At 34.8% G+C, this 27176-nt stretch overlaps 1 protein-coding gene across 7 annotated transcripts in view; it reads left to right on the top strand.

Moving 5' to 3' along the window:
• SLC4A10 (solute carrier family 4 member 10) overlaps window positions 1–27176 on the top strand; it is a gene marked incomplete at both ends in the record, with an annotated part of 320758 nt that overhangs the window by 117175 nt on the left and 176407 nt on the right. For all 7 annotated transcript variants that reach the window (XM_080689857.1, XM_080689854.1, XM_080689856.1 and 4 more), the window contains one exon: window positions 17361–17442. In XM_080689857.1, the coding sequence (XP_080545983.1) occupies window positions 17361–17442 (82 nt within the window). The remainder of the gene's footprint in view (window positions 1–17360; window positions 17443–27176) is intronic.

The following is a 27176-nucleotide window of genomic DNA, read 5'->3' as shown; positions in this document are numbered from 1 at the left end:
AAGATACTTGCACATGTTCTGCTCAGAGCAACACTATTTACTTTAATCAAGAGCTGGAAGCAACCCAAGAAAAGGTGGTATGTACATAGAATAGAATATTACTCAGACTTTAAAAAGAAGGTAACACTGCTGTACCGAACACTTCACAATGGTTAAGAGTACAAATTTTGTGTTGCATGTTTCTTACCACAGTAAAAAAATACAATAGGTTGGAGAAATAGTTTTAGACCTGTTCATATAGAGAAGAACAGGAATTTATTGGCCTTTGTTTTTGTGATTAAATAACATTTAATAACTAACAAAAGTTCCAATGCAAATTTAGAAGGATATAAGAGAACAAAGACATTTTTTAGTAGCAGAAGTAACATCTCTCTATTCTTTGACATCTGAATCAAAACTGAACTGAAAAATTGTGCCCAGATTTGAGCACTACATTATTTAAAAATATGGTAACTATCTGGAGCTATCTGTCGCAGCTAGCAAAAGACACACAAACACTTCTTGTGTATCTTCCTACTTTTAGTAGGAAGTTTTGATGCCTTCTTACCCCCCTTTAGCAGGTCTTTTCCACATGACTAGACATGGAAGTGATTCATTGGCCAGACCATGGGAGTTGGGCTTTACTGGTCTTTATTTTTCTATGACACTGGATTAATGGGGATGTCCAAATGCATATTAGGTTTGGTGAAATATAATGCAGATAAGATAAGGCTGATTAGGTCACTGAATGAGCAGAAGATCCAAAAAGTCTAACATAGATTATATGGCCCATATAAGAGAAAAGAAAGGAAAGAACATTTTAGCCTCAGGTATATACTATATTCTCCAGAATGATGATGCATTAACAAATTAATAATGATTCTTAATTTGAATATAGGGGAGAGGGGAACGGGGAGGGGAAGGGCGGAGAGGGCATCAAGCACAGTCCAGACATATACCATTTTCAATATGTTCCACATATAAATAAAATAATAATAAATAAAAAATAATAATTCGTAATTTGATTACAATCTTACACTCTTGTCTCTCTTATTGATGCAGGTTTACATTTTATTGGTGTAGCTGTATATCATAGCGTAGTTCCCAGTGACAGTGACATACATGCACACAGCACTTGCTGAGCTTCCTCTCCTTTCATTCTTCCCCTCCCCCTTACATAATACTGAGATTGCATTGGTATTCACACACACACAACATAAATGGAAGTGCCTCCTTTATTAATTCTCCCTTCCCCTCCTCTAGACCCTCCCTTATACCACCTCCCTTTCTTCACTGGGGTTTCTCTTCCATTATTTAAAGTCCTTCCTAGCTTCCACATGAGAGAAAATATATGAGCTCTTACTTTCTGTGATTGGCTGGTCTCACTTAACATAATGTTCTTCAGGTCTATCCATTTTCCTGCAAATGACATATAATTTTGTTCTTTATTGCTGAGTAGAATTCCATTTGTGTGTATCCCATAATTTTGTAGTCTATTCCTCTGTTAATGTAGACCTAGAATGGGTCCATAATTTGTCTATTGTGAATTGTGCTGCTATAAACATGGATATGCATGTATCACTATAATATTCTGACTTCAGTCCCTTTAGAAAGATACCCAGGAGTGCTATTTCATTAGAAATGTAAATGTTCACTTGACAAAGCAAAGACTTTGGAAAAACAGTAGCTACTACTTTTAAATACTAAAAAATCAAATAGAGGAAGAAATAGTAACAGTTATATAACTCCAGAATGGGAAAAATAAAACAAATGGGTTAAAATAATAGAGAGAGTTTGGTCTCATTCATTAATTCATTTATTTATTCACTTAAAATTATCTATTCATCTATCTATTTATTGTGATAAATTCCGAGAATACAAAGGTCTTACAATATCTCTAAAGATTATAATTTTCCAAATATGTAGTGGGATCCCTTGTGCAGTAGTTATCTCTCTACCATTAGATTTGCTGAAATCCAGTGGTAATATATGTTGTGGATAATATTGTACTAGACATCCATTAAGAGTATGCCTAGAAGGAATAAATTTGGAATTTCCCACTAGAAAAATTGGGAAGAGTTAATACTGGAAAAATAAAACCAGAATCACACCTTGAAACACATTTGCATCTTTCCGATTGCTAAAGGTGGTGAATGGTTTTTTTTTTTATGTATCTATTGGCTATTTGTATCTCCTCTTTTGTGATGTGTCTATTCAATTCAGTTGCCCATTTCTTGATTGAATTATTTGTTTTGCTAGTGTGAGTCTTCTGAGCTCTTTGTATATTCTGGATATTAGCCCTCTAGCAGAGGGGTAGCTGGTAAAGATCGTCTCCCATTCTGTAGGCTTTCTGTTTGGATTCTTGATTTCCTTTGATCATCAGAAACTTTTTAGTTTGATGTCATCCCCCCTTGTTAATTCTCTTTTTGATTTCTTGTGCTTTGGAGGTCTTGTTGAGGAAACTATAAATGTGAATTTTAAAAATTATTCTGTTAGCCAGGCGTGGTGGCTCATGTTTGGAATCCCAGTACTTGGGAGACTGAGACAGGAGAATCATGGGTTTGTGGCCAGCCTCAGATACTTAGTGAGGCCCTCCACAACTTAGTGAGACCCTGTTTCAAAATAAAGAATAAAGAATAGGGATGGAGGTATAGCTTGGAGGTAGAAGGCCCCTGGATTCAGTACCTAGTACCAAAAATTGTTTTGTTTATGATTCATTATGATTTCTGAATCTGAGGTTCATGTCTCCCATCAGTACTAAAAAATATCACCTATTTTATTTAAAAATAATACTCCTCCCTCTTCTGTATTCTTATTTTCTAGACATCAAGAATATGTTAGCTTTTCTTATATTACCATAATTTTTACATTATTGTGTATGTTAAAATATTTTTGTCTTTCTGTGCTATGTTCTGTGTAGTTTTGTTAGATCTTTATCTTGAATCTCTAATTTTTATGTCATATCTAGTTAATTATTTTACTCATTCATGGGGTTATGAAGATTTTCTTTTTTTTTTTTTTTTTTTTTTTTCGTTTGTATTGGGGATTGAATCCTGGGATACCCTACTGCTGAGTTACATTCCTGGCCCTTTATATTTTTATTTCTAAATAGGCTTCACTAAATTGCTGAGGCTAGCTGCAAACTTGCAATCCTCCTGCTTCACCCTTCCAAGTACTGGGTTTACAGCAATGCACCACCATGCCCAGCTTCCATGGAGTTTTGGTTTACAGTTATGCACATACTTACACACACAGTTTCTCGAGGTTCTACTGGCAATTTAGTAGCGTGTCAATCTTTCTCTGTATCCTACTCATGTCTTTCATCGTTATTCAAATAAGTAGGTCTTCTTTAGATATTTATGCCTCCTTGTAATCCTGAAAAAGATCCATTGATCTTAAAAAAATCAACCCAGTATATCTTTTAGTGAAGTCTTTACTGGTTTCCTTAAGGAAATATAATAACTTTTATGGTTGGGGGATGCCTGTATGAATTTCTTTCACGATACCCTTTTAGTATTATATTTACATGAAATCAGTGATCTCTTTGAGGGGCAGATCCATGTCACCGATTTTTGTACCCCCTTAACACAAATAATAATATAAATGACAGTAGTAAATAACATTTATTCAACTTGCTATATGCTAGTCAATTTTATAAACTTTATATGTATTAGGAAGTCACTTGAGAGGCAGAGAAGTTAAATAAGAGGCCCAAAACCACACAGTGGGGAAATTCATTGAAACACAATGAAGTTTCACTTACTGAAACTTCATTGAATCCAGGTGTTACGTGGCCCTATAAACTGTTGATGCCTTTTCAACACTATCTGTCTGAATGGTACCTTCTAGAATGGGAGATACAGCAGTAGAGGTAAAGGTCATACCAGCCAGAACTTGCTTGGACTTGGGTACCAAACAAACCCATAAGGGATACGGCAGATGCTTAGAGGACACAGTAGAACAAATGGAGGAGAGATGCAAGACAGATGGAGCCTTGTGGAAGGGCACTTATGAGCAAGCAACAAGAAAAGGGGAAAGACAGTATGAGTCAGCAATAAGGCAATTTAGCAGCAGTTAATATCATGTTCTGGGTACAAAATTGGGTTCATAGGAAGAACTGAGGCTCCAGAAGGACTCTTAAGAACAAGTTCAGAATGAAAAACAAACAAACCTGGTGGGTAAATAATGCGAGCAGCAGTACACTTCAAAACACTTTTGATTAATTAGAAGCATTTTTCTCAAAAATTCTCTATCTGTAAACTATCAAATGTTAGATGCACAGAAGAAATAGTATTTTTTAGGTCAAAGTAGCAATTACAAGTACAATATTGATTATCAGGATAAAATTAATCTTGAGCCCAAAGTAGCCCCTGTGTTAGAAAACTTTCGCCATAGAACCTCTTAGCCCTCAACCTGACCCTAGGGTATTTCATTTTTACAGACCACAGGCCCCGTGACTTAACTGCCTGGTTCCTGATTGATCTTTCAATTTGGGTGGGTAGAAAATTTCAAGTATATGAGATGAGAAAAAAATCTTGAAATTTTATACGTGATGGCTTAGTTAATACCTTCTTAACACAGTTACTTCAGGATTTTATCCTCTAGTTCTTATTCTCAGTTCTATTTTCTCTTGGATGTGTAAAGAAAAAAAATGGCACGTTTACTTTGCATAAGTAAATGAAACCTAATTTTGTTAGTATGCCAACTCTTCAATTAAATACTTTAGAAAGAAATGCAAACATCTCTTAACTAAAAATACATGGAGAAAAAAAGCCATTTATTGGGCTACTTTTGTAGAAATACATGTCATATGGTTTAATTAATACAGTGTATGAGATAGATTTAACTTGAATTATTATGAGAAATAGTTTATATTATAGAACAGTGATCAGATTTTTAAATCTAATTTTAAGATGGGCATGGTGGTACATGCCTATAATTTTAGTACTTGGGAGGCTGAAACAGGAGAATCACAGGTTTGAGGTCAGCCTCAGAAACTTAGTGAGGCCCTCAGTAATTTAGTAAGACCCAATTTCAAAATGAAAACAAAATTAAAAAGGGCTGGGGGGATAGTTGAGAGGTAGAATGCCCCTTAGTTCAATCCCCAGTACCAAACCAAACCAAACCAAACCAAACCAAAAGAAAGACAAACAATAAAGCCAAACCAAAACAACAACAACAACAACAACAAAAACCCAATTTTAAAGTAATATGTTAATGAAGAGTTGGGATCATGTGTTTTATAGAACTGTAATATACTCAATAAAATTAAAATTCGGACTTGACTTGTGCTTCAATTCTAGTTCAGCTATATTCATTGAAATCATATGTGTTGGTCTCTGTGCTGATGTCTTCACATATATTGTTCTATTTTAAGCAACTTGAGGTAAAGCAATTGAGTCTTTTATATATGTTAATGAGAAAAATAAAATGATTTAATCAAATGATGGGCTTATAAGTTGAATATTAAATTGAATCTAAATGTTAATATTCAATCTTTATAATTTTTTTCTTTTTTGGTGGTACTGGGGTTCCTGGAAGCCCTTCTACCTCTGGGCTACACTCCCAGCCCTATTTTATAATTTTATTTAGAAACAGGGTCTCTTAAGCCAGCTCAGCTGACTTCAAACCTGCGTGATCCTCCTGTCTCCGCCTCCCAAGCGCGGGGATTACAAGTGTGCGCCACCACGCCCGGCCAATTTTTATAATTTCATAATTTAAAAGTAACAAGAAATCAAGAAGTTAAAATCTGGCATCTATTTTTAAATTAGTTAATTATCCTTTAAAATTAATTTTCTATTTGTGTATTATAATTGTACAGGATAGACTAACAGTGATAGTCATATTTGTGTATAAATTATTTGATTTGTTTTTCCCTTCCTTTTCCCTCCCTTCTCTTACCTCTGTTTTCTTCCACTACTCTATTAGTCTTCCTCCTCATTTTCATAAGGACTTTTTCCTTCCTTTTTCTCACTTTCTCTCACATAAGAAAATAAGCAACTTTTGATTTTCTGAGTCTGTTTTACCACATTTAGAATAATATTCTTTGGTTCCATCCATTTTCCTGAAAATAACATAGTTTTTTTTTTTATGGCTGAGTAAAACTCCATTGTGTGTATTTACCACATATTCTTTATCCATTCATACGCTGACAGACACCTAGGTCGGTTCCAGAATGTGGCTGTTGTGAATTGTGCTGCTACAAGCATAGCTTTGCACCTGTTTTTTAATAAAACAGTAGAAAAACATGAGTATAAAAATAACATGGAGCATAAAAGTAACATAGAATATGAGATGTTATAAGCCTGGAAAACACCTTTGCTATGGTGAAATGACTAAAAACAATCTTAGTTTTCGGTGTCATATTTTAAATTTTTTTATTGGTGCATTGACTTCATACATCTTAATGGGATAAAAAACTTGTGAAAGTATACATGCACATATCACCCCATTAAATCCTACCCTCTCCCCATCCCATTCCCTTCCCTTCCCTCCCTCTGTGCTTGGCTTAGTGATTGACATTGGTATTTTTTTTATGTACATCATGTGCTTTAGAGTTTCCCTCCACTCCCCTCCCGTCCCCTCAGTTAGGTTACATATTTTTAATTTTAATGACAATTGACACATTTGGAGTCTTTGGAAAGAATCAGCATTTATAAAGCTACTTCATAGGTCACATTTATGAAATACATATGTCCATATATTTTTATTGCTCCTTAAATTACTATTGGAAAATGTTTTCTTCAATTAATCAAGGTGCTAATAATAGATTAATAAAGATCATAAATTCATTGAGTTATGGGTTGGTTCATGAAAACTGGCAAGATCAAATGCTGTAGAAGAGTCATGTGAACAGAGCTTTGGTCATTAATAGAGGAATGCAACCATTGCCCAACTGTGGCCCCAGAGGGCCTGTGTTTTTCTCTTGCCATACCCCAATCTTTTGCTGTAACTTCTCATTGGCTGAGCTCAACTGAAAGCTAGAAGGCAAAGAACCTGGTAGTACTGTCAGTCCATGAACACAGAGCATGATGGAGAATACTAGAATGTATCTGTAAGAATTAGAAAAAATATATGGCACACTAAGCTACCTTAATACCTAATAATGTGGGGAAGCGATTGTTTTAAAGACATTGATATGGTAAATAATGCATGGATATATGTTCTTTTTAGAGGGGAATTTGAACCATCTGGCAAGATAGCAAATTCATCTAAATTTGGCACAATACCACTTCTATGAATCTACCTCAAAAGTAAACTGGCAAAACCACAAAGCGGTATATGTATAAGAACTTCCTTTGCCATTAATTATAATAGCATTAAGTAGAGGCAATCCAAATGTTTTTCATCAACAGAAGACAACTTGAATGAACTGTGGAGCATCCTAGTATAGAACATGTAAGAGTGCCTTGTTTTTAGTAGGGACAAGTACTGGATTATGAAAGTTTTGTTTTAATTGCATATATACATGTATAAATATGTGACTATTGGGATGTAAAACATACTTTTTATTATGAGTCATGTCTCAAAAATTTTAAAATGTCCTATACTACTTGCTGAATAAGTCATCTTACAAATGTCTGCCAGTGGTTTAGCAAGATTAATTGGATTGAGGGGCAATGTCTTGTGTTTCTGTTGTCTTTCCTAAACAGTGCTAAAGTTTCTCCTAAATAGGTAAATGTCTGTGGAAATTCAGATGTATTAATGTATATGGTGCTCAAAAATCTAAAGAGGGAGTAACTCAATATAAAATAAAATAAAAAATTTATCTTCTTGGGGCTGGGAACAATGGCTCACAATTATATTCCCAGTACTTGGGAGGCAAAAACAGGAGGATCACAGGTTTGAGGCCAGCATGTGGTTACTTAGTGAGACCCTATTTAAAAAAAATACAGGTTGGTGGTATAGCTCAGAGGTAGAATGCTCCTGTGTTTAATCCCCAATATCATAAAAAAAATTACCTCCTTGGCATATTTAAGGTATCTATAAAGCCTAGCACCCAGTGCCATAGGTCTCTCTGCATTTCCTGAATCATACTCCATGTCGATTTGCCTTTGATATCAAGAATGAAAAGTAATACTCTAGTAAAGTCTTGGATAATATTGAGTTTTTGAAATCCATCCAAAGAAGAGGAATTTCAGTATGTGTATTAGTATACATTAGATTGTTTTCAGCCTAAACAATCATATATTTGATGTTTCTATGGACTAACCAGTAATTATTTAAAAGAGATAATATGCATGAAACTTCAAAATAAAATCCTTATATTGAGCCGGGCGTGGTGGCGCACGCTTGTAATCTCCACGCTTGGGAGGCAGAGACAGGAGGATCGTGAAAGTTTGAAGCCAGCCTCGCTGGCTTAAAAGACCCTGTTTCCAAATAAAAATATATAAAAAACAGGTGTCTGGGAGTGTAGCCCGGAGGTAGAAGGGTTTCCAGGAACCCCAGTACCACCAAAAAAAATCCTTATATTGAGTAACATTCATATTCTAGCTTCCAGTTTATTTTTTACTTCAAATAAACATTAAAATTAAGTGATTTCAGGGGCCATATAACTCAGTGGTAGAACACTTGCTTAATATGCAGGAGGGCCTGAGTTCAATCCCTAGTACTTCCCCCCCCCAAAAAAAAAGTAATTTCTAGCTGGGCATGGTGGAACAGGTTTGTAATCCCAGCATCCGGGAGGCTGAGACTAGGGGATCGCGGTTCGCAGCAAGCCTCAGCTACTTAGTGAGGCCCTCCGCAACTTAGTGAGACTCTATTTCAAAATAAAGAATAAAAAATAGGGCTGGGGGTATAGCTCAGAGGTCGAATGCCCCTGGGCTCCATCCCCAGACCCACACACAAAAAAAGAGAAAAGTAATTTCTACTTGTAACTGTATACAAATCAATAATTAACCATTTATTTAAATTCTCCTTCTATTTATCGTGTAAAATTTCACTTTGCCTCAATATCTTTTCATAAGTGATTCTGTGAAGTTACACTTTGTTTGAGGACAGCACATATATTTTATATAAATAAGAGATAAAGCATTTTATTTAAGTTGTATTTTATTCATTTCAGACTCTTGGAATAAAAATTAAATATTTCATTGTACAGGATCAAACATCTTATCTTACATATAAGTATTCCCATTTTGCAATTGTTTCTAAGAGATTCTTATTGTAAGATATGGTGCAATAGTCTTCTTTTGACCTTTGAACATGGATGTATGACTTAATATTTGGCATTCTGCCTAAAAACATCCCAGAGGGCAGAGATGTATTGTAGTGTGACATATATTTTAATATGTCTTGCATGGATGATAAACTAATTTGTAAGTGTATCAGTATCACATCCTAAATAGTCTAAAACTTGAATTTGTCTGGCTCATAAAAATTATGTAAATTCTATCATTCGTTTTTTCTGTTATTTTTCTTGCTCAAACCAATGGTGTTTTAAAACTTTACCAAAGAGCAGAGCAAATGGCCTCTGATCCTATCTTCATTTCCATTTTTTCTCTAATTCATGTTGTGCATTTCCTTAACTCTGATTTTGAATATTTTGTCCTGACCTTTGTCAGCACAAGTCAGAAAGAAATAGGCACTCAGCCTTGAAAACATTTTGCTGTTTGTGAAGCACATGAGAACTGATCTTCCTAGATTGAAATGTCTATAATCCTTTACCTGAAAGTCATTTGTAAAACACAGAGGCCAAATATTTTTAAAGATTATGTATTTATACATATAAATAACCCAAGCTTTTTTATAGACATGAGAAGTTTTAAGCTTTATTTGGCACAAATTAAAATATATGTTAGATATAGTTTTTCCAATTCTGCACACCTGATTATAGCATCTCTTTAGGGTTTTAACACCACTATTCAGTTCATCCTTATAGTTAGAAAAACCAGTAACTATGTGTTTCCCACTTCCTTTACCAGTTCCATACCTACTTTTCTGAAGACATTTTTTTTGGTCTAGGATTATTTTTTATTTTTTATTGGTGCACTATAGTCTCACACCATAATGTAGATCATGCTGATAATGTTGATAAGGGCACACAGTACTTGGTGCCCTTCCCCCCTTTCCTACTTCCCTCCCTCCTGATACTGAGTGTCCAGGTTAACAATGTTATATTCACATGTCTTCCACATAGTCACATGTAGCTTTTTCATTAAGGAACCTCAACCTTCTTCCTCCTTTATCCTTCTTTCCTGGCTGGGCTGAGATTTCCCCTCCATTATCCAGAGTCCCTCTGGTATCTCTAATACTCCACAGCTTGAGCATATTAAAGAAAACATATTTCCCTTCTCTTTCTGTGCTTGGCTAATTAACATAATGTTCTCCAGGTCTTTCCATCTTCTTATAAATAACATGATTTTGTTCTTTTTTATTGCTGAGTAGAATTCCATTGTGTGTATTTCCCATAATTTTGTAATTAATTCATCTGTTGATGAATACCTAGGTTGATTCCATATTTTGGCTATTGCAAATTGTGTGGCTATGAACATGGGTATGCATATGTTACTGTAGTTTTCTGATTTCACCCCCTTTGGAAAGACACCCAGTAGTGGTATAGTCAGACCATATGATGGATACATTCCCAGTTTTCTAAGGAATCTCCACACTGATCTCTGTGGTGACTGCACTAATTTTCATTCCCACCAACAGTGTAAAAGAATCCCTATTTCCCCACATCCTTGCCAGCATTTGTTGTTATTTGATTTCTTTATGCTTGCCACTCAGATTGGGGTTAGATGGAATCTCAGTGTAGTTCTGATTTGCATCTTCCTGATTGCTAATTGTGGTGAATATTTTTTATGTATCTATTGGCCATTTGCATCTCCTCTTTTGTGATGTGTCTATTCAATTAAGTTACCCAATTCTTGATTGGGTTATTTGTTTTGATAGTATAGAGTCTTTTGAGCTCTTTGTATATTCTGGATATTAGCCCTCTATCAGAGGGATAGCTGGTAAAGATCTTTTCCCATTCTGTAGGCTTTCTGTTTGAATTCTTGATGATTTCCTTTGATCAGAAACTTTTTAGTTTGATGCCATCCCACATGTTAATTCTTGTTTTAATTTCCTGTGCTTTGGAGGTCTTGTTGAAGAAGTTACTACCTGTGCCTATATGTTGGAGTATTGAACCTATGTTTTCCTTCAATGTCTCTCTGAAGACATTTCTGAAAGATTAATAAACTAATTAGGAAAGCTAATTTGAAACATGTTATTAATGTGCAAATGATATAATGCACAATAATTCTTACAAGGTTTTCACTATCTTCAATACTTTATCAAAAGGAAGTAGAAAATATTTTTAATGTTTTCCTCTTAGAATCCTTTGATTGGCCATCTCAAATTAGAGCTCATGGGAGTGGTTATCTATTTTGCGTATCAATAAAAAGGTCCTGATAATGTCAACAAAAATGTTATCCTCAAATGTATCACTAGGTTGTTTACTTGGGATCTTTCTGATTTTTCATGTAGGTACTCATAGCTATAAACTTTCCTCTGAGACCCACCTTCAGAGTGTCTCAGGCATTCTGGTATGTTGGATCACTATTCTCATGTGATTCTAAGAATTTTTAAATTTATTCCTTGACTTCTTCTTCTACTCATTCATTGTAAAACTGTATTATTCGAATTATATAGGAATTTTGCATTTACTAAAACTTGCTTTGTGGCCCCAAATATAGTCTTTTTTTTTTTTGTGGTACTGGGGATAGAACTTAGGGGCATTCTACCTCCAAGCTAGACCTCAAGCCCTAGTTTTTGTAATTTATTTTGGAAAAGGGTCTCACTGGGTTGCAAAGGGATTCACTAAGTAATTGAGGCTGTCTGCAAATGTAATCTTTCTGTCTCAGCCTCCCTAATGCTGGGATTACAAGTGTGCACCGCCATGCCCGGTCCCCAAATATGGTCTGTTTTTTAGAAAGTTCCATGAAGAGCTGAAAAGAAAGTGTATTCAGTTGTTGCTGTTGGATAAAATATTCTATAGACATCTATTAAGTCCATTTTATCTGTAGCATTTTTCATTCTGAAGTGTCTTTACTAATTTCATATCTGGATATGGTCATTGATTAGAGAGTTGTTTTAAAATAACTCAGTCTTATTTCATTGAGGTCCAGCTGAGCCTTTATGTTGAGTAGTGCTTGTTTATGCAATTAACTGCACTCATGTTTGCAGCATAAATATTTACTTTCATTATATATTCTTATCAGGTGTTCCCTTTACTAGTATGAAGTAACCTTCTTTGTTTCTTCTGAAAAGTTTTGACTTGAAGTCGTCTTTGTTGAATATGAGAGTGGCTATTCCTGCCTGGTTTTGGATTTCATTTGCAGGGAAAAGAATTTTCCAAACTTTCATTTTCAGCTTGCATATGTATTTTTCTGAGAGGTGTGTCTCTTACAGACAATATATAGTTGTGTCTTGTTTGAAAATCCAATCTATCAATCTATGTCTTTTAGTTCAAAAGTTATGTACATTTATATCCATCAGTCTATATCTTCTTTATCTTGAAAGATTTTATTTCTCCTTTGATTCTGAAAGTGTAGCTTTGCTGGATATAGTAATCTGTGTTGAAAGTTATTTTTTTTAAGAGCTTGAAACATCATTTCAATCCCTCCTGAATTTGGGGGCTTCTTTTGAGAAATCAGATGCCATTCTGATTGATTACTTCTAAATGTATCTTGACATTTTTCTCTTGAAGCTTAAAAAATTCTATCATTTCATACATTTGGCATTTATTTATAGCATGTCATAGAGAACTTCTTTTTTTAGTTTGTCTTTTTGAGGTTTATAATTCTTCTATCTATCTATCTATCTATCTATCAATCATCTATCATCTATCTTATTACAAGGCTTGGAAGATTTCTGCTATTATTTCACTGAATGGTTATTGATGATGCTGTTAGCCTATATTTCTGTTCCTTATTTGACATTATTATCCTTATGTTTGATCTTGTAATGTTTTCCCAGAGTTCTTGATCACTTTGATCAATTTTTTTTATTTTTAACACTGAGTATTCAAAGTTGGCCACCTTGCCTTTCAGTTCCAAGATTCTGTCTTCTACTTGATTGAACCTACTGATGAGACTTGAAACTAACTTTAAAAAAATTGAGTCATTTCTAATATTTCTGTTTAGTTCTTTTCCAGAATCTCTACTTCTTCATTGAAACTTTCTTTCAATCCTGTATTTTCTTTCTGAATTCATACTTTGTACCATCTTTTAGTTCATTAATCAATATCCAAGATATTATCTGCTTTAATATATGTTGTTTCAGTTATTGAGAGATTATAAGATTTTGAAGGTATTTCCTTGGCCTGTTTCCTTATGTTTTTAGAGGTATTTCATTTACACATCTAATAATATAAAATCTTCTATTTTTTTCTATTTTATGTGAGGGTCCATCACTGAAAGTATCTCTTTATGATAAGCCTTGGTCTAGGGCTATACCTTATCTTCACCACATCTAATCAACATAACCAAATATTTTTAGTTCAACCACTAGTACTACTTTGAGAAAAATGAGTTAATCACCAATAATAGTGATAATTTAAAAGCAAGCCATATATCAATATATGTTATAAAAGTTATTACTAATGATATATACAACTCAATTAGCTAAGAAGAAAAGTGGGTGAACAATAATATGGAATAGGCTGAATGCATTAAGCATTAATGATGATATGATAATTTGAGTTGGAAGAAGGAATAAAAGATGGAGGAAAGAAAGAACAAAAATAGAAGAGAAAAAGAATGAAAAGGGTGGGGGAGCAAGAGGACATGAAAGATAAAAAGAAGATAGATAAAAGGATGAAGGAAAAAGGGATAGAATGCAGATGAGGAACAAAAGAGGTATCAAGAAAGAATCCAATTAAGTGTCAAAAATGCAAAATTAGAACTCTAAAAAATACAAAATGTTCAAAGACATTAAAAATCAGTTTATGTTGATCAGTTAATGTAGTAATTTACAGATAAATATGCTTTTCTTCTTAGTGAAGTTTCTAAAATGGAGATACTGCTTTCTGGGGTTTCCATTTTAGAATCATCCCTTTATGAGGGTATTTGTGTGACACAAACATTGTGCTGTTTGTTCTCAGCTCTGAATCAAAAAGGCTAAACTTGTTAGAGGCATCTGAGCTCTACCTCTTTATTTCCTGGTAGCTTCTAATGGGGAATATTATTTGTTTCAGGGCAGACTTCACATCAAATGGCTTTGTTATTGTGACCAGGGGTTTGGTATAAGTCTTGAAAGTCTGTTGGCCAGTCCCATGCCACCTGTAGACTGATTTGATTGCACATCCTGAGAGCCTCGGCCAGTGTGCTGAGGAGAGATGTGCAGGATATGTCAGCCTGTTCTCCAGAAGCTTCTGGGCCTGGAGGAGGCAGCATGGATCCCATGGGAGGCCCTAGGTCATCGCTTTCCATCTGACCCTGATCTTTTCCAGTTCTAACCCATCAGCCAGCTCCTTATCCCAGTATTCAGAATGCAATTTCAGATGAAAATACCCTTCCTTCTTCTCCCTTCTCCACTCTTAAGACTGTTAGGCTGGGGCCCTACCTCCTGAGGCTAAACATTTTCCCTAGTAGGTGTTACTGTCTCACTCCTGTGCGCACAGTGGCTTGCAATATGGCTGCCTGACATCAAGTGACAAGTAAGCCTACGAGGCTGTTTGGTCTTGGGTACTCAAAAAGCACATATATCAAGAATAAGAAAAAATAAGATAGAATAAAAAATAGCAAAAAAAGAGAAACAAAAGTAAACTTTGGATATTTCTAGTCTCCCTCTCAAAGTCAAACAAATAATCTTTTTTTTGGGGGGTCACCACTTCCCCACTTTTATTGTCTATACTGGAGAATGCTAGGACTCTTTTCTGTGCTGGCTCATCTCGACCCTTCTGAGTTTATTTTCTGCTTATATTACTAATGTATTGGACAGTTGTGTCTGTTTTTGTTAAAGTCACTGGGAGAATTTCTTTTGACTTAACAGAATGGAGCTTCTCCTTCCCCACTGAGCGACCCTGTATTCAGTGTGGTGACAGTCTATTCCTTTTATTAATTCTCTTTTTATTCTAGAAAATGATATTTAAGGTTTTCGTCTGGTTGCTCTGAGTTGCCTACCAGAGCTTTCCCACATGCTTCCTACCTCAATATGCCACCACAGAACCTTTATTTTTGTTTTATACTTCTAAGCTGGTTATGATGGTCCATGCCTGTAGTACCAGCGCTTGGGAGGCTGAGACAGGATTGCAGGTTCAAAGATAGCCTCAGCAACTTAGCAAGACTGTGTTTTAAAATAAAGAATACAATAGGACTGGGAGTGTAGCTCAGAGGTAGACTATTCTGGGGTTCCCTTCTCAGTATCACAAAAATAAAATCAAATATATTATTTTATTGGCACCTTGGAACTACATATCAAAATGAGGTTCAGAGTGAAAGAAACACACATACACACACACACTACACTTGATATGTTTTTCTCTGGATCTCACCCTGCTCCCTTCTCCAAGTCTCTTTCTACTATTATACTAGAACTTTCATTTTAAGAGGAGGTGTTACATCATTGTAGGTTCCTCTGATCTGCTATTTTTCAGTTCCATGGTTCTTGATGTATTTTTCCCCTTATTCTAATTTTTTATATATCTTACTTACAAGAAATTTTCATGTTTGAAATATTGATAATTTTTTAACTCCCTGTCTATTCTTACCATGGTCTTATGAATTCCCATAATTCTTTTCTAGTAGTATTCTCTATGGAACTTAGTCAAAGATTGGTTCTTTTAGGAAAGAAAGATATGTCCTCAGTATCTGCTATATTAAAATAGTTAATGAATAGAAGAGAAACCCCCCTTTTAAGCATATATTTTGATTTTTCAAAGAAGAAAAATTTATTACTTCTTTTTTAGTGGTCATAGTAGAATATATTTAGAAATAAATCTTGGAGCTTCATTCATCTTTATCTCTTTCTTCTGCTATGCTCAGTGTTCATTATTAAGCCAATTTTTACATCAGTACTCACAATAAGATAAAAATTTGAAGTTTATATTTCACTTTAAATACTTAGTATTTTGTATTCAGTATTTCTCTGTGTTATTCACCTTTCTGTTGCTGCAACAAAATACCTGAGAGAAACAATATAAAATGAGAAAAGGTTTATTTTCGCATACAATTTTGGCAGTTTCTGTACATGGTTAATTTGCTTCACTATTTCTCAGCCTGTGTTGAAGCAGACCATCCTGGCAGGGAACACATACTAGAACAAAGCTCCTCACCTCAGGTTAGTTGTGAAGGAGAGAGAGCAAGAGAAAGCGTGGGAGAGAAGGAGCCCAAGGAGAAGTAGGGACAAGAAACAGTTTTGGGGATATACACCTCTAAGAACCTACTTCATTCAGCTAAGATCTACTCCTAAGATTATACCACCTCCTAGTAGACTATTAAATTATGAACTTTTCAATGGATTCTTCTATTAATGATCTGTGTCTATTGATGACCCAATCATCAATGATCCAATCATCTTCCAAAGGCTATTCCTCTGAACGTTGCTGCCTTGAGCACCAAGTCTTTAACACATGAACTTTTGGGAACAATTTATTTTATTTTGTGGTACTGGAGATTGAACCTAAGGATATTCTGCCACTGAGCTATATGGGGGATCATTTAGATATAACACCCTCCATGGGCAAACCGATTTACTAAACGCTTTCCTCATTATTTTATTGAATGTCGAACTAGTGAGTGTATTATTTTGTGTATGTGTACAATGCTCAGAAGATAGTATCTGCCAAGTCATTCTAATTTGGTAAAAAATATACATGGAAACTATATAAAGCTTTAATACACATGATCACAGTTTGCTGGCTAGTTTGAATAAAATGCATTATACAGAAGCAAAGTAATTAGCATCATCTTTTACCTAATAATTGCCCACTAATTGCTTTCAAGGGATTAGATCAATTTTTAATGGCAGTGGAATTATTTCACCCTGCCATAGCTCTCATGGTGTTCATACTAATGATTTTCATATTTTCCCTGTATGGTTCAAAATGTGATCTTGTTAACAAGAATTCTTTATCAGAGATAAAGATTCATGTGACCAAATTGACAGGACAGCCATTTATTTTCTGTTTTGCATCTCACTAACAAATGATGCCAATTGGAATGTTTGACCATCATCAATGTCATGGAAAATCAAATGACATCCCTCCTCGGAATATGTGTTCAAGTTTGCTTTAGTCTTTTCAAAACCCACACTTGATAATCAAATAGGCTACCCATGTACACAGAGATGTAAGTGACTGAATTCAACCCCTAAGTAGGAAAACAAATTAAGGCTTATTTTTGAAATTATGAGAATGCATGTATTTTTATTTAATCTTTATTCTCTCCATTCTTCAGAGAAATGATGAAGAAGCAGTTGTGGATAGAGGTGGAACTCGTTCTATTCTCAAAACACACTTTGAGAAAGAAGATTTAGAAGGTAAGATATTATTTTTTTCTTGGAATAGCTATTGGTATGCTTTACAAAACTATTCAAAAAGAAGTGTAAAGTTGGTCACATTGTGGAGAATCACAAAATTAAATTAAATAAAATTAAATTAAAGATGGTGTGTTGGCGGTGGGTGGATATGATTGTTCTTGTGCATTCTGGAATACCAATAGGCAGACCTGCTACCAATGAGAAACATTCCCTCACACAGCAGGTGTTTATTGAATCCACACTATGGTCTAGGCACTGTCTTGTATGCAGCTAATTCCTGGCTTCAAGGAATTGTAGTCCGATAGGGAATGAAAAGAAATGAATGATAGCAGGTCAGCATGTCAAGAGCCATGTAAAGGAGAACCTAAGACAGGAGGGGCATCTAATTCAGCAGATCTTAGAATAGCCGCCACTCTAGAGAGTTAAGGAGAGTTGGCATTCTGGTTTTACTCAGTTATGTTTAAGAGAGAGAGATGGTGGCATCATTTATGTGTTCTCTTTAACAGGAAGAAGGGAAATAATCTGTCAGGGAGATAGAGGTGTCTAGTAGCTAACTTAACAGTTTTTGACTCCAGACTCTGCTGGGTCAAGTGCCAGTACTGCACCTTAATTAATGTGGAGTTTTTGGCTAGTCAGTTGAAAAATCTAGTTTTTTTTTAACTGCTAAAATACAGATTACAATGGATATTTCCTAAAGTTTTTATGAGAAAGAAGGGGGAAGTACTTAGAATAGTACCTGGAACAAGGGTCACATCAGTACTGACAATTATTGTTATATCACAATTTAATATACACATAATATTCTCTTATTTTTATTTTTAACCAGAAGTTTGTACTAGTGAGTTATAAGGTACATTGTGTTTGACATATTTAATTTAAAAGTTCAGGTAATCTTAAGTACAAGTAATCTGAAAGAGTGTCTAATAATCCACTGAGCTGAGAAACAAAGGGTTTTTCACTTTAAGCCTTGTAATGTAACCATTAGATTACTATTAGAACTGGGTGTGGTAGTGCATACCTGTAATTCTTGTATTTGGGAGGCTAAGACAGGAGGATTGCAGGTTCACAGCCAGCCTCAGCAACTTTGTGAGAACCTCTGCAACTTAGTGTGACCCTGTTTCAAAGTAAAAAATAAAACAGGAATGGGAGTGTAGTTTAGAGAATAGAATGTCACTGGGTTTCATTCCCCAGTACCACACATAAAAACAAATTACAATTAGGTTAGATGTTTCTGAGTCTTATCTTTAACTACAATAATTATATAACTGGAGAGTCAACATAATATTTAGAAACAACTATACCTGTTCTGTTCCTGACATCCACTAAGAGTATACTTAGTAGATAAGCCAAGTGATTTGCTATGTTATACACATTAATTACATAAATTGAAGGTAGTATAAACTTGAAAAACCTAAACTGGTAGTGACAATGTAAACACAATTTCTCTTTGGGTTTGAAATGCCATTATATTACATTTTTTTCAATAGCGTAGTTATTTAACTTCCTATGTCATACCATGACAAGTGATTTTTTTAAATATTCCTTAGACACACACTAAAAAACATAAAAAACAAAAAGTTATCCTAGAAAGCTATTCAATTTCAGTGAAAAGCTACCTGGGTTAAAACATTATGATGGATAATCTCAAAACAGAAAACTAGAAGTAACAATTAATTTATAAACAATTATAATGAAATACTGAATGGTTCTTTTGGTTGGAAAATATACAGTTTAAAAGTAAAATTTACCAAGGCAATTTTAATTGTATACAACTAATTTTAGCTACTTTTTCACACACACACACACACACACACATACATACATACACACACACATATTTTTTGTTGGGCATGGTTAAGGAAAACAGACAATAGTGTGCATCCTTATTACAAGAGATTTCTGATTGACAAAGCACAACTGGATGAACCAGATTTTGTTCTGCTCACTGATGTCTGTAGTAGTTATTTTAACTTTAGAAACTAGTAACTGTGCCTATGATGCTGGTAGTTTAATTAACCATAGAATGGTAACATATTTTACAATTTTAAAAGGAAATGGGAAAAACCTTATTTTTATACTTTTCTGATGTATTATAGTCTCACATCATAATGTAGTTCATAGTGATTAGGGAAAAGTCTTATTTATATTGACTTTCTAATACTTTTTCTGTGACCAGCCTATAACAAGTAAACATCTAGCCCATGAGGATGCTATGGTGGGTTCTTCCGTGATGCCCACAGAGATTTAACAGATCTATTAGTGGTTCTGAACTGATTACCTAGAATTAGAAAATAATGTAGGGCTGATGTGAAAGGTGTCATGGTTTAGGAAGAGTCAACTGGTAACATGGTGTAAAATGTGTGGAAGAACTTCACCAGTGAGCAGGGTGCCAATTCTGAAGGTAATGACCACCATAGTTCTTCATTTTGCATTTTTAAAGAAGTTCTACTTTTTAGGAACTTATTTAGTAATGTAGATAATTCAAAATAAATATTCAAAAATAGAATTAAATGTTGCTATTGCAGATATACACATTTAATAAACATAAACTCTTCTTTCAATTAATATTCTATATTTAAGCTGGGTGTGGTGGTGTACATTTGTAATCCCAGCATTTGGGAGGCTGAGACAGGAGGATTGCAGTTCACAGACAGCCTCAGCTACTTAGTGAGACCCTTTGCAACTCAGTGAGACCCCACTTCAAAATAGGGCTGGGGGTGTAGCCCAGAGGTAAAATACGCCTGGGTTCCATCCCCAGTACTGCAAAAGCAAAAAGATTCTAACTTTAAAGTTTTTTGTTTCTTAGGATATATTGTGTATATTCTTAGTTAATAGAATTGCCTGTATAAGTGAACATTCTGAGTACAGCTTGTAGAAATGCCAGGTGTCTAAAAATAGCTTCAAAGTCTCAGGTGCAATATATTTAGTGGAAGGTGATCACCTGTTCAGTAACAACAGCTTGGTGTAATACATTAATTTATTCACACATATTATTCATTCTGATGAATGATATGACAAATATATAACTTCTCTCCCTCCAAATCTATTTTTTTTGCTTTACATATATCTTGGACCATTTTGATCTCTTCTCCTATTACCTAAAATGAAGAGTACAATTTTATTAGAGTTTGCTCACCTCCTACTTTTGTCTATCAGGATGTTTCTTGCCTTCCCTTCCTTCCAGTCCCACTGCCATTGCTCTAGCCCTGTCCTCTGTGTACTGTGTGCTGCATCTTTTACACAATCTAGTCTCCTCATTGCCAAAGTGCTCTTTTTAAGTCTGTCTCTGTTTCCTCCAGTAGAACATAGAGAAGGACACTGAAGCCCTATAATTAAACCAACTCAAGATTCTGAGTAAAGCAAAAATTGTTGAGGTTAACCAAGTTTTAGTTTTGGTCTCTTATGTCAGTATGGGATAATTAATGTACTAAGTTTAACAATATGAAAGGAGCAGTGCTAATCCTAGTACTTGGGAGGCTGGGTCAGGAGGATCACAGGTTTGAGACCAGTGTGCAGTAATTTAGTGAGACCTTATTTCAAAATAAAAATTGAAATAGGACTTGGATATATTCCAGAGGTAGAGCACTCCTGGATTTAATCCCTAGTACAACAAAAAGGGAGAAATGCACTAATGCTCTTATAATTAATTCTTCTGCTTGCCTTCTAATACATGTGTAGGGATGATGTGGTCAGGTATTAAATGCAGGAAGCCTGCTTATACATGACTTTTAAGTAACAATGAATAACTTTATAATGAATACTAATAGGCATGTCCTATGTAATACTTTTTATTTATTGTTTCCTATTTGCTAAAAATATGGAGACCCTAGTAGTAGATGTTAGGATGATCAACCAATGCCTCCTCTTACTCGGTTTCCAGAGGTGTTGTTTATATTGGCTCATGCCTGAGTTCCTTTCCAGATATTACACAGCAGAATGGGCTGTCTCTTGTCTTTGGGAACAGCCTGTCCTGTGGCATACTGAATTCTGTGAATGATCAGTATAGGAATGTAAAATCCTAGCCCTTTTGTCTCAACTTGGGGCAACTCCAAAGAGCTGTCTAAGCTTCCATGTTCCCTGTGGAATCAGTCGAGGTCTTCATTTCAGCTGCACTGTAAGGCAACTTCTTCCTGCATCAAGTCTTCCCTCCTTTCCCTACCTCTCACAGGTGCTGTTGCTGACAGTTTTCCTCAACAAACTCCCTAAATGCAAATCTCCATATTAAGGCCTATTTTCTGGGGATCTGAACATTCCTGCCCTCGAACACAAACACCGATCATCCCTGCTACTAATAGATATGGCAGTTGACAGGATGTTCACATTGATTCATTTGCCTGCGGGGTTAAGATCTACTATGGTGTGTTAGAAGTCTCTGAAACCACTTAGTTTGGCTATAGTAGTAAGCAAAAAAATTCGCACTGGCCCAAAAGAAAATTGGCAGAGATTAGTGCCACTTTGGAAGACCCAAAGTGTGTACCAGTCTGCTACAAAAGAAACTTGTCAAATGCTCTATGATGGTAGGGGACTACTTCAGGCTCAACCAAGAGATGGTCCACTTGCAGCTGCTGTGTCAGATGTAATCACTGCTAGAGTAGGTTAACATGGTCTCAGCTGGAAAATGCATGTTCCTCATTACTATCAAGGAGCACCAGAAGTAGTTAATAGTCCCTTGGGAAGTACAACAGTATACACTATGTTCTTGCTCTGAAACTATGTCAACTCTTCTGTCTTTTGTTATAATAGAATCCAAAAAGGTTATTTTGGCCAAGTGGATGTTCTATAGAACATCATGTTAGTTCTCTTTATCTTCTGAAAGCACAAGAAGTAGCAAGTATGTTGGAGGTCTTGGTAAAACAAATCAAGTATGTTTCACAGAGACTATGATTAAAAGACAAAAAGAAAGAGAATAAAAATATATTGATTTTGAAACTCCAGGGTGGATGGGTGGATAGTAAGATTCAGTTTCCACATGGATCCAATAACAAAATGACTCCTCTGTTACTGTTCATTTCAGTTCTCTACTCATTGCCTACTCTTGGCCTGTCCAAGTTTTTTCAGAATGGATTTCTGTACTTTAAAAACAATTTAAAGTCAGGTGTGGTGGCACACTCTTGTAACCCCATACTTTGGCAGCAGAGGCAGGACGATTGCAGGTTGCTGGACAGCTTTGGCAACTTAGTGAAACCCTGTTTCAAAATAAAAAATATAATAGTCCGGTGTGGTGTCCCACTCTTGTAAACCCAGCATTTGGGAGGCTGATACCAGAGGATCACGGTTTGCAGACAGCCTCAGCTACTTAGTGAGGCCCTTCACAACTCAGTGAGACCCTGTTTCAAAAATAAAAAGACAAAAAAAAAAAATAGAGCTGGGAGTATATCTCAGAGGTAGAATGCCCCGGGGTGCCATCCCCAGTACCGTAAAAACAAAAACAAAAAGAAAAACAAAAAGAAAACAGGGTATAGCTTGGATATAAAATGCTCCTCCTATCAATATCCACTATCTCCCATATGTTAAATTAAACAAAATAAATGAAAAAATGTGATAATGATAACATGTTATCATTTATGTTAAATATATATATGTGAGAGAGAATTAAGAGTTGTGCTTTTTGATGTGATTGAAGTTACATATTTAACACATAAAGTATCATATCTTATAAAAATGTGTAAACCCCATAAGTACAAAGAAAATACCTATATAAGTTATTCAAAAGATAAAAAGAAATGATAAATATTAACATGCAAAAAAATCCACAAGGTATAAGGGGAGAAAGTAGGAGAGGAAAGATGAAAAAACGAACCACACCACTAATAGAAACAGTTAACAAAATGCCAGTGGTAAAGGCCTCCCTGTCAAAAATTAAGGACAAAAATCTTATTATCCTATGTGGATCAAGAAAAAATTTTGACAAAATTTAACATCCTTTGAAAAGAGAGCAACTCCCCACAAATTAGCTATTGAAGGATTGTACATCAACACACACACACACACTCACACACACGCACGCACCCCCCACCTTATGTGATAAGCCCACATTTTATTAGAGTCTCAATGGTGACAAGTTGAAAGATCTTCCTCTAACATCAGAAACAATACAAAAATGGCTACTCTTGCAAATGTATTTAATAGAGAAGTCTTAGGCAGACAGAGCAAAAAGGCAAGAAAAAGGAAAACCCACCAAACAAACAAACAAATATCAAAAAACAGCAACGGCAAAACACCCAAATTAAAAGGAAGTGAAATTGTCTCTGCACATGACATGATTGTTTATTAGAAAACTGTAAAGACTCTTTCAAAAAACTGTTAAAAGAAAAAAAATTATCAGGTTGTATGATGAAATGATCAATACATAGAATCAGTAGTGTTTGTATATAGCAGCAACGCATAACAACACTTAAAATGAATTTAACCAAGAAGGTGAAAGATCTATGTGCTGAAAACTAAAATGTTGATAAGATAAATTGAAGAACAACATGAACAACATATAGAAGAGGAGCTTCTGTTCATGAATTTGAATAATTAATACTGTAAAAATGTCCAAGCTACCCAGATGACCTACAGATTTAATGCAATCCCTAATAAATTTCAAATGGCATTGTTTACACAAATAGAAAAAAAATCCTAAAATTCATAAGGAATCAAAAAACCTGAAATAGCACAACCCATCTTGAGCCAGATGAATGAAGTTGGGAGTATCACATTACTTGATTTCAGAATCTTCCACAAAGCTGGAACAATTAAAAAAAAAAACTATAGTACTCGTATAAAAATAGACACAAAGACCAATGGAAGAGAATAGAGAGCTCAGAGTTAAATTCACAGTCAATGGTCACTTGATCTTCAATAAAGTTTCTAAAAACACACAAAAGGGAAAGGATAATTTCTTCAGCAAATCATGTTGGAAAAATTGGATATCTACATGTAGAAGAATGAAATTGGGTCCTTGTCTTATAGCAGACATAGATATCAGCTTAAACTAGGTTGAAGATTTAGTAGATAGAAGGCTTAAAAGTAAGAACTGCAGCCAGGCATGGTGGCGCACGCTTGTAATCCCAGCATTTGGAAGGCTGAGACAGGAGGATCGCAGTTCGAGGCCAGCCTCAGCTACTTAGTGAGGCCCTCTGCAACTCAGTGAGATCCTATTTCAAAATAAAGAATAAAAAATAGGGCAGGGATGTAGCTCAGAGGTCGAATGCCCCTGGGTTCCATCCCTAGTACCACACACACACACACACACACACACACACACACACACCTGCAACTGTAAAACTTCTCGAAGAAAACATAGGGGAAAGTTTCATGTCACTTGTCTTCATAATAGTTTCATGGATATGACTTCAAGAGCAGTCAACAGAAGCAAAAATTCACAAGTATTACTGCATGAAGCTAAGAAGCTTCTACACAGCAATGGAAACAATAAACAGAACTTTAAAAGGCAACCTATGAAATGGGATAAAAATGTTCAAATCATATGACTGATAAGGGGTTAATTTTGAAACATAAAGAACTCCTATAACTCACCAGCCAAAATTAATATTCTGATTAGAATGTAGGCTAAATACTTGAATAGACATTTCTCCAAAGAAGACATACAAGTGGTAAACAGGAATGTATAAAAATTGTAAATATCAGTAATCATGAGAGTTTAACAAAAGTATACAATAGATGCCAACTTTGAAATTTTAATTTAGTGAATATTAGGATTTGTTTATTATCTATGGTGATCTAGCTCTGATATGTCTTTAGGTAAAAACTTTGTGGTGAGATTGTAGCAATGAACACACACACACACACACACACACACACACACACACTGCAGTCTTTGCCCTCAAGATACTTGTGTACAGGTAGAAGTTTAAGTTTACTCACTGTAATAAAAATAGACTATATCTATATATCTATATCTAGATATATTGTCAATAGAAGCAGAAAGTGGATTCTGCCAGGAGAAACAAACATTGGCTTTGCAAAGTAAGGAGTGAGCTTAGAATAATGTATAGGAATAATGAGAACAAAGAAAAGATCTTTTATGATCTGGGAATGTAAAATGTGTTATGGCTAAATTGTAGGAGTTTTGTGCAGATACTTAAAATGTGACTGGAGATCAAGTTTAAATTTTTGTATGATGTAGGTTAGATAATGGAGAATGATTATATTCACTCAGTGAGATAAGTTACTATTATTATCTCAGTTTTACAGAAGAAAGTAAGATATAGTGAGATAAGTCACTATTATTAATCTCAATTTTACAGAAGAAACAAACAAAGCACAGAAGTTTAAGCAACTTTCTCAGGTCAAATGATGAATAAATGGTTTAGCAGAGATTTGAACCCACAAGGAAGAATTGGCCCTATTTAATTTTTAATGACTATTTTTAAAAAGTTGACACTGTCCTATTGTGAAGCAATAAGGACTTTGAACCCATGTCACAAGAGTTTTCCAAATGATTTTTATAAGTTTGAAACATTTTATAATTAGCAAATTCCTACTGGACTGAAATTTATTTCCATGAAGAGAAAAACCATTCTCCCACTGGAAACTGGTTTTATTACAGCCTAATGTTCTCATTTTAAATTATCTTCTTTGTTGCACCACAACATTAAAAATATTCTATTTTTTTCCCTAATGACTTTTCTTTGAAGAGAGAAAGAGCCATTTGCTGTTTGCTATTAATGCTTGGTTTTCTTTCCCCTTCCTTCCTTCCTTCTTTCCTTCCTTCCTTCCTTCTTTCTTTCTTTCTTTCTTTCTTTCTTTCTTTCTTTCTTTCTTTCTTCCTTTCTTTCTTTCTTCCTTTCTTCCATTCTTTTTCTTTTTCTTTCCTTTTTATTGTGGTACTGGGGATTGAATCCAGAGGCATTCTACTTTTGAGCTATACCCAGCCCTATTTTATTTTAATTTTTTGAAACAGTCTCACTAGATTGATGAAAGTCTCATTACTTGCTGAGACTGTCCTCGAACTTGCTTCTTCAGCCTCAGCCTTCCAAGTACTGAGATTCTAGGCATGCACCACCATGCTTGGCTTTGATTAACTGTTGTGCAAGTTAATATTAACAATGTCAACTGATGGTGACATTTTAAGTGGTATTGTTGAGTTGGTGGTATTAACCAGTGGAATTCATTATATAGGACTGAGTTACTTAAAACTGTACATTTTGCCTGCCAAACACACTGGATATTTGAGGATGAATATTAGTGAGTCTAATACTGAGCATTTTAGAAGAGAATAGCCAGTAGCAAATTTCAGTCTGTTACTGGTTCATCTTATAACAAACTATTCTATTTTCCCATGGTATCTAGGAATAAGAACTAAATAAGAAAATCAAAGTGTTTAATAATGGAATTCATTTTTATTCCTTAAAGCAATTCTCAAATGATTTATACACATGTTCCATGGATTTTTATTATAATTGTTTCCCATTGTGTATGTGACTCACCTCATTTTATTTTTGCTATATAATTTATTCCTTAAATTTTACTTATTTGAAGTGAAAGATACCTTGATAGTTTTCTATACTTCATTTTTATAGTATATTGCATTTCTAGGTAAATTAGAAAAAATTGAAAAAGATTTAAATCACGGTTTATTAGATAATTTTGAAGTTCTTATAGGTATGCTTTCCTGAGTATAATGACATATGATTCATGTGTACACGTGGCTAAGAAATTCTGTGAACTTATGACTTAATGATTTGGGGGTCCTGCTTATACATTTTATGTCCTTAGCTTAAGATGTT

Source organism: Muscardinus avellanarius, assembly GCF_963383645.1.
Source record: "Muscardinus avellanarius genome assembly, chromosome: 2".
Classification (NCBI taxonomy): domain Eukaryota; kingdom Metazoa; phylum Chordata; class Mammalia; order Rodentia; family Gliridae; genus Muscardinus; species Muscardinus avellanarius.
Note: the sequence above shows the minus strand (reverse complement) of the source record. Positions and strands in the feature narration are given on the sequence as shown.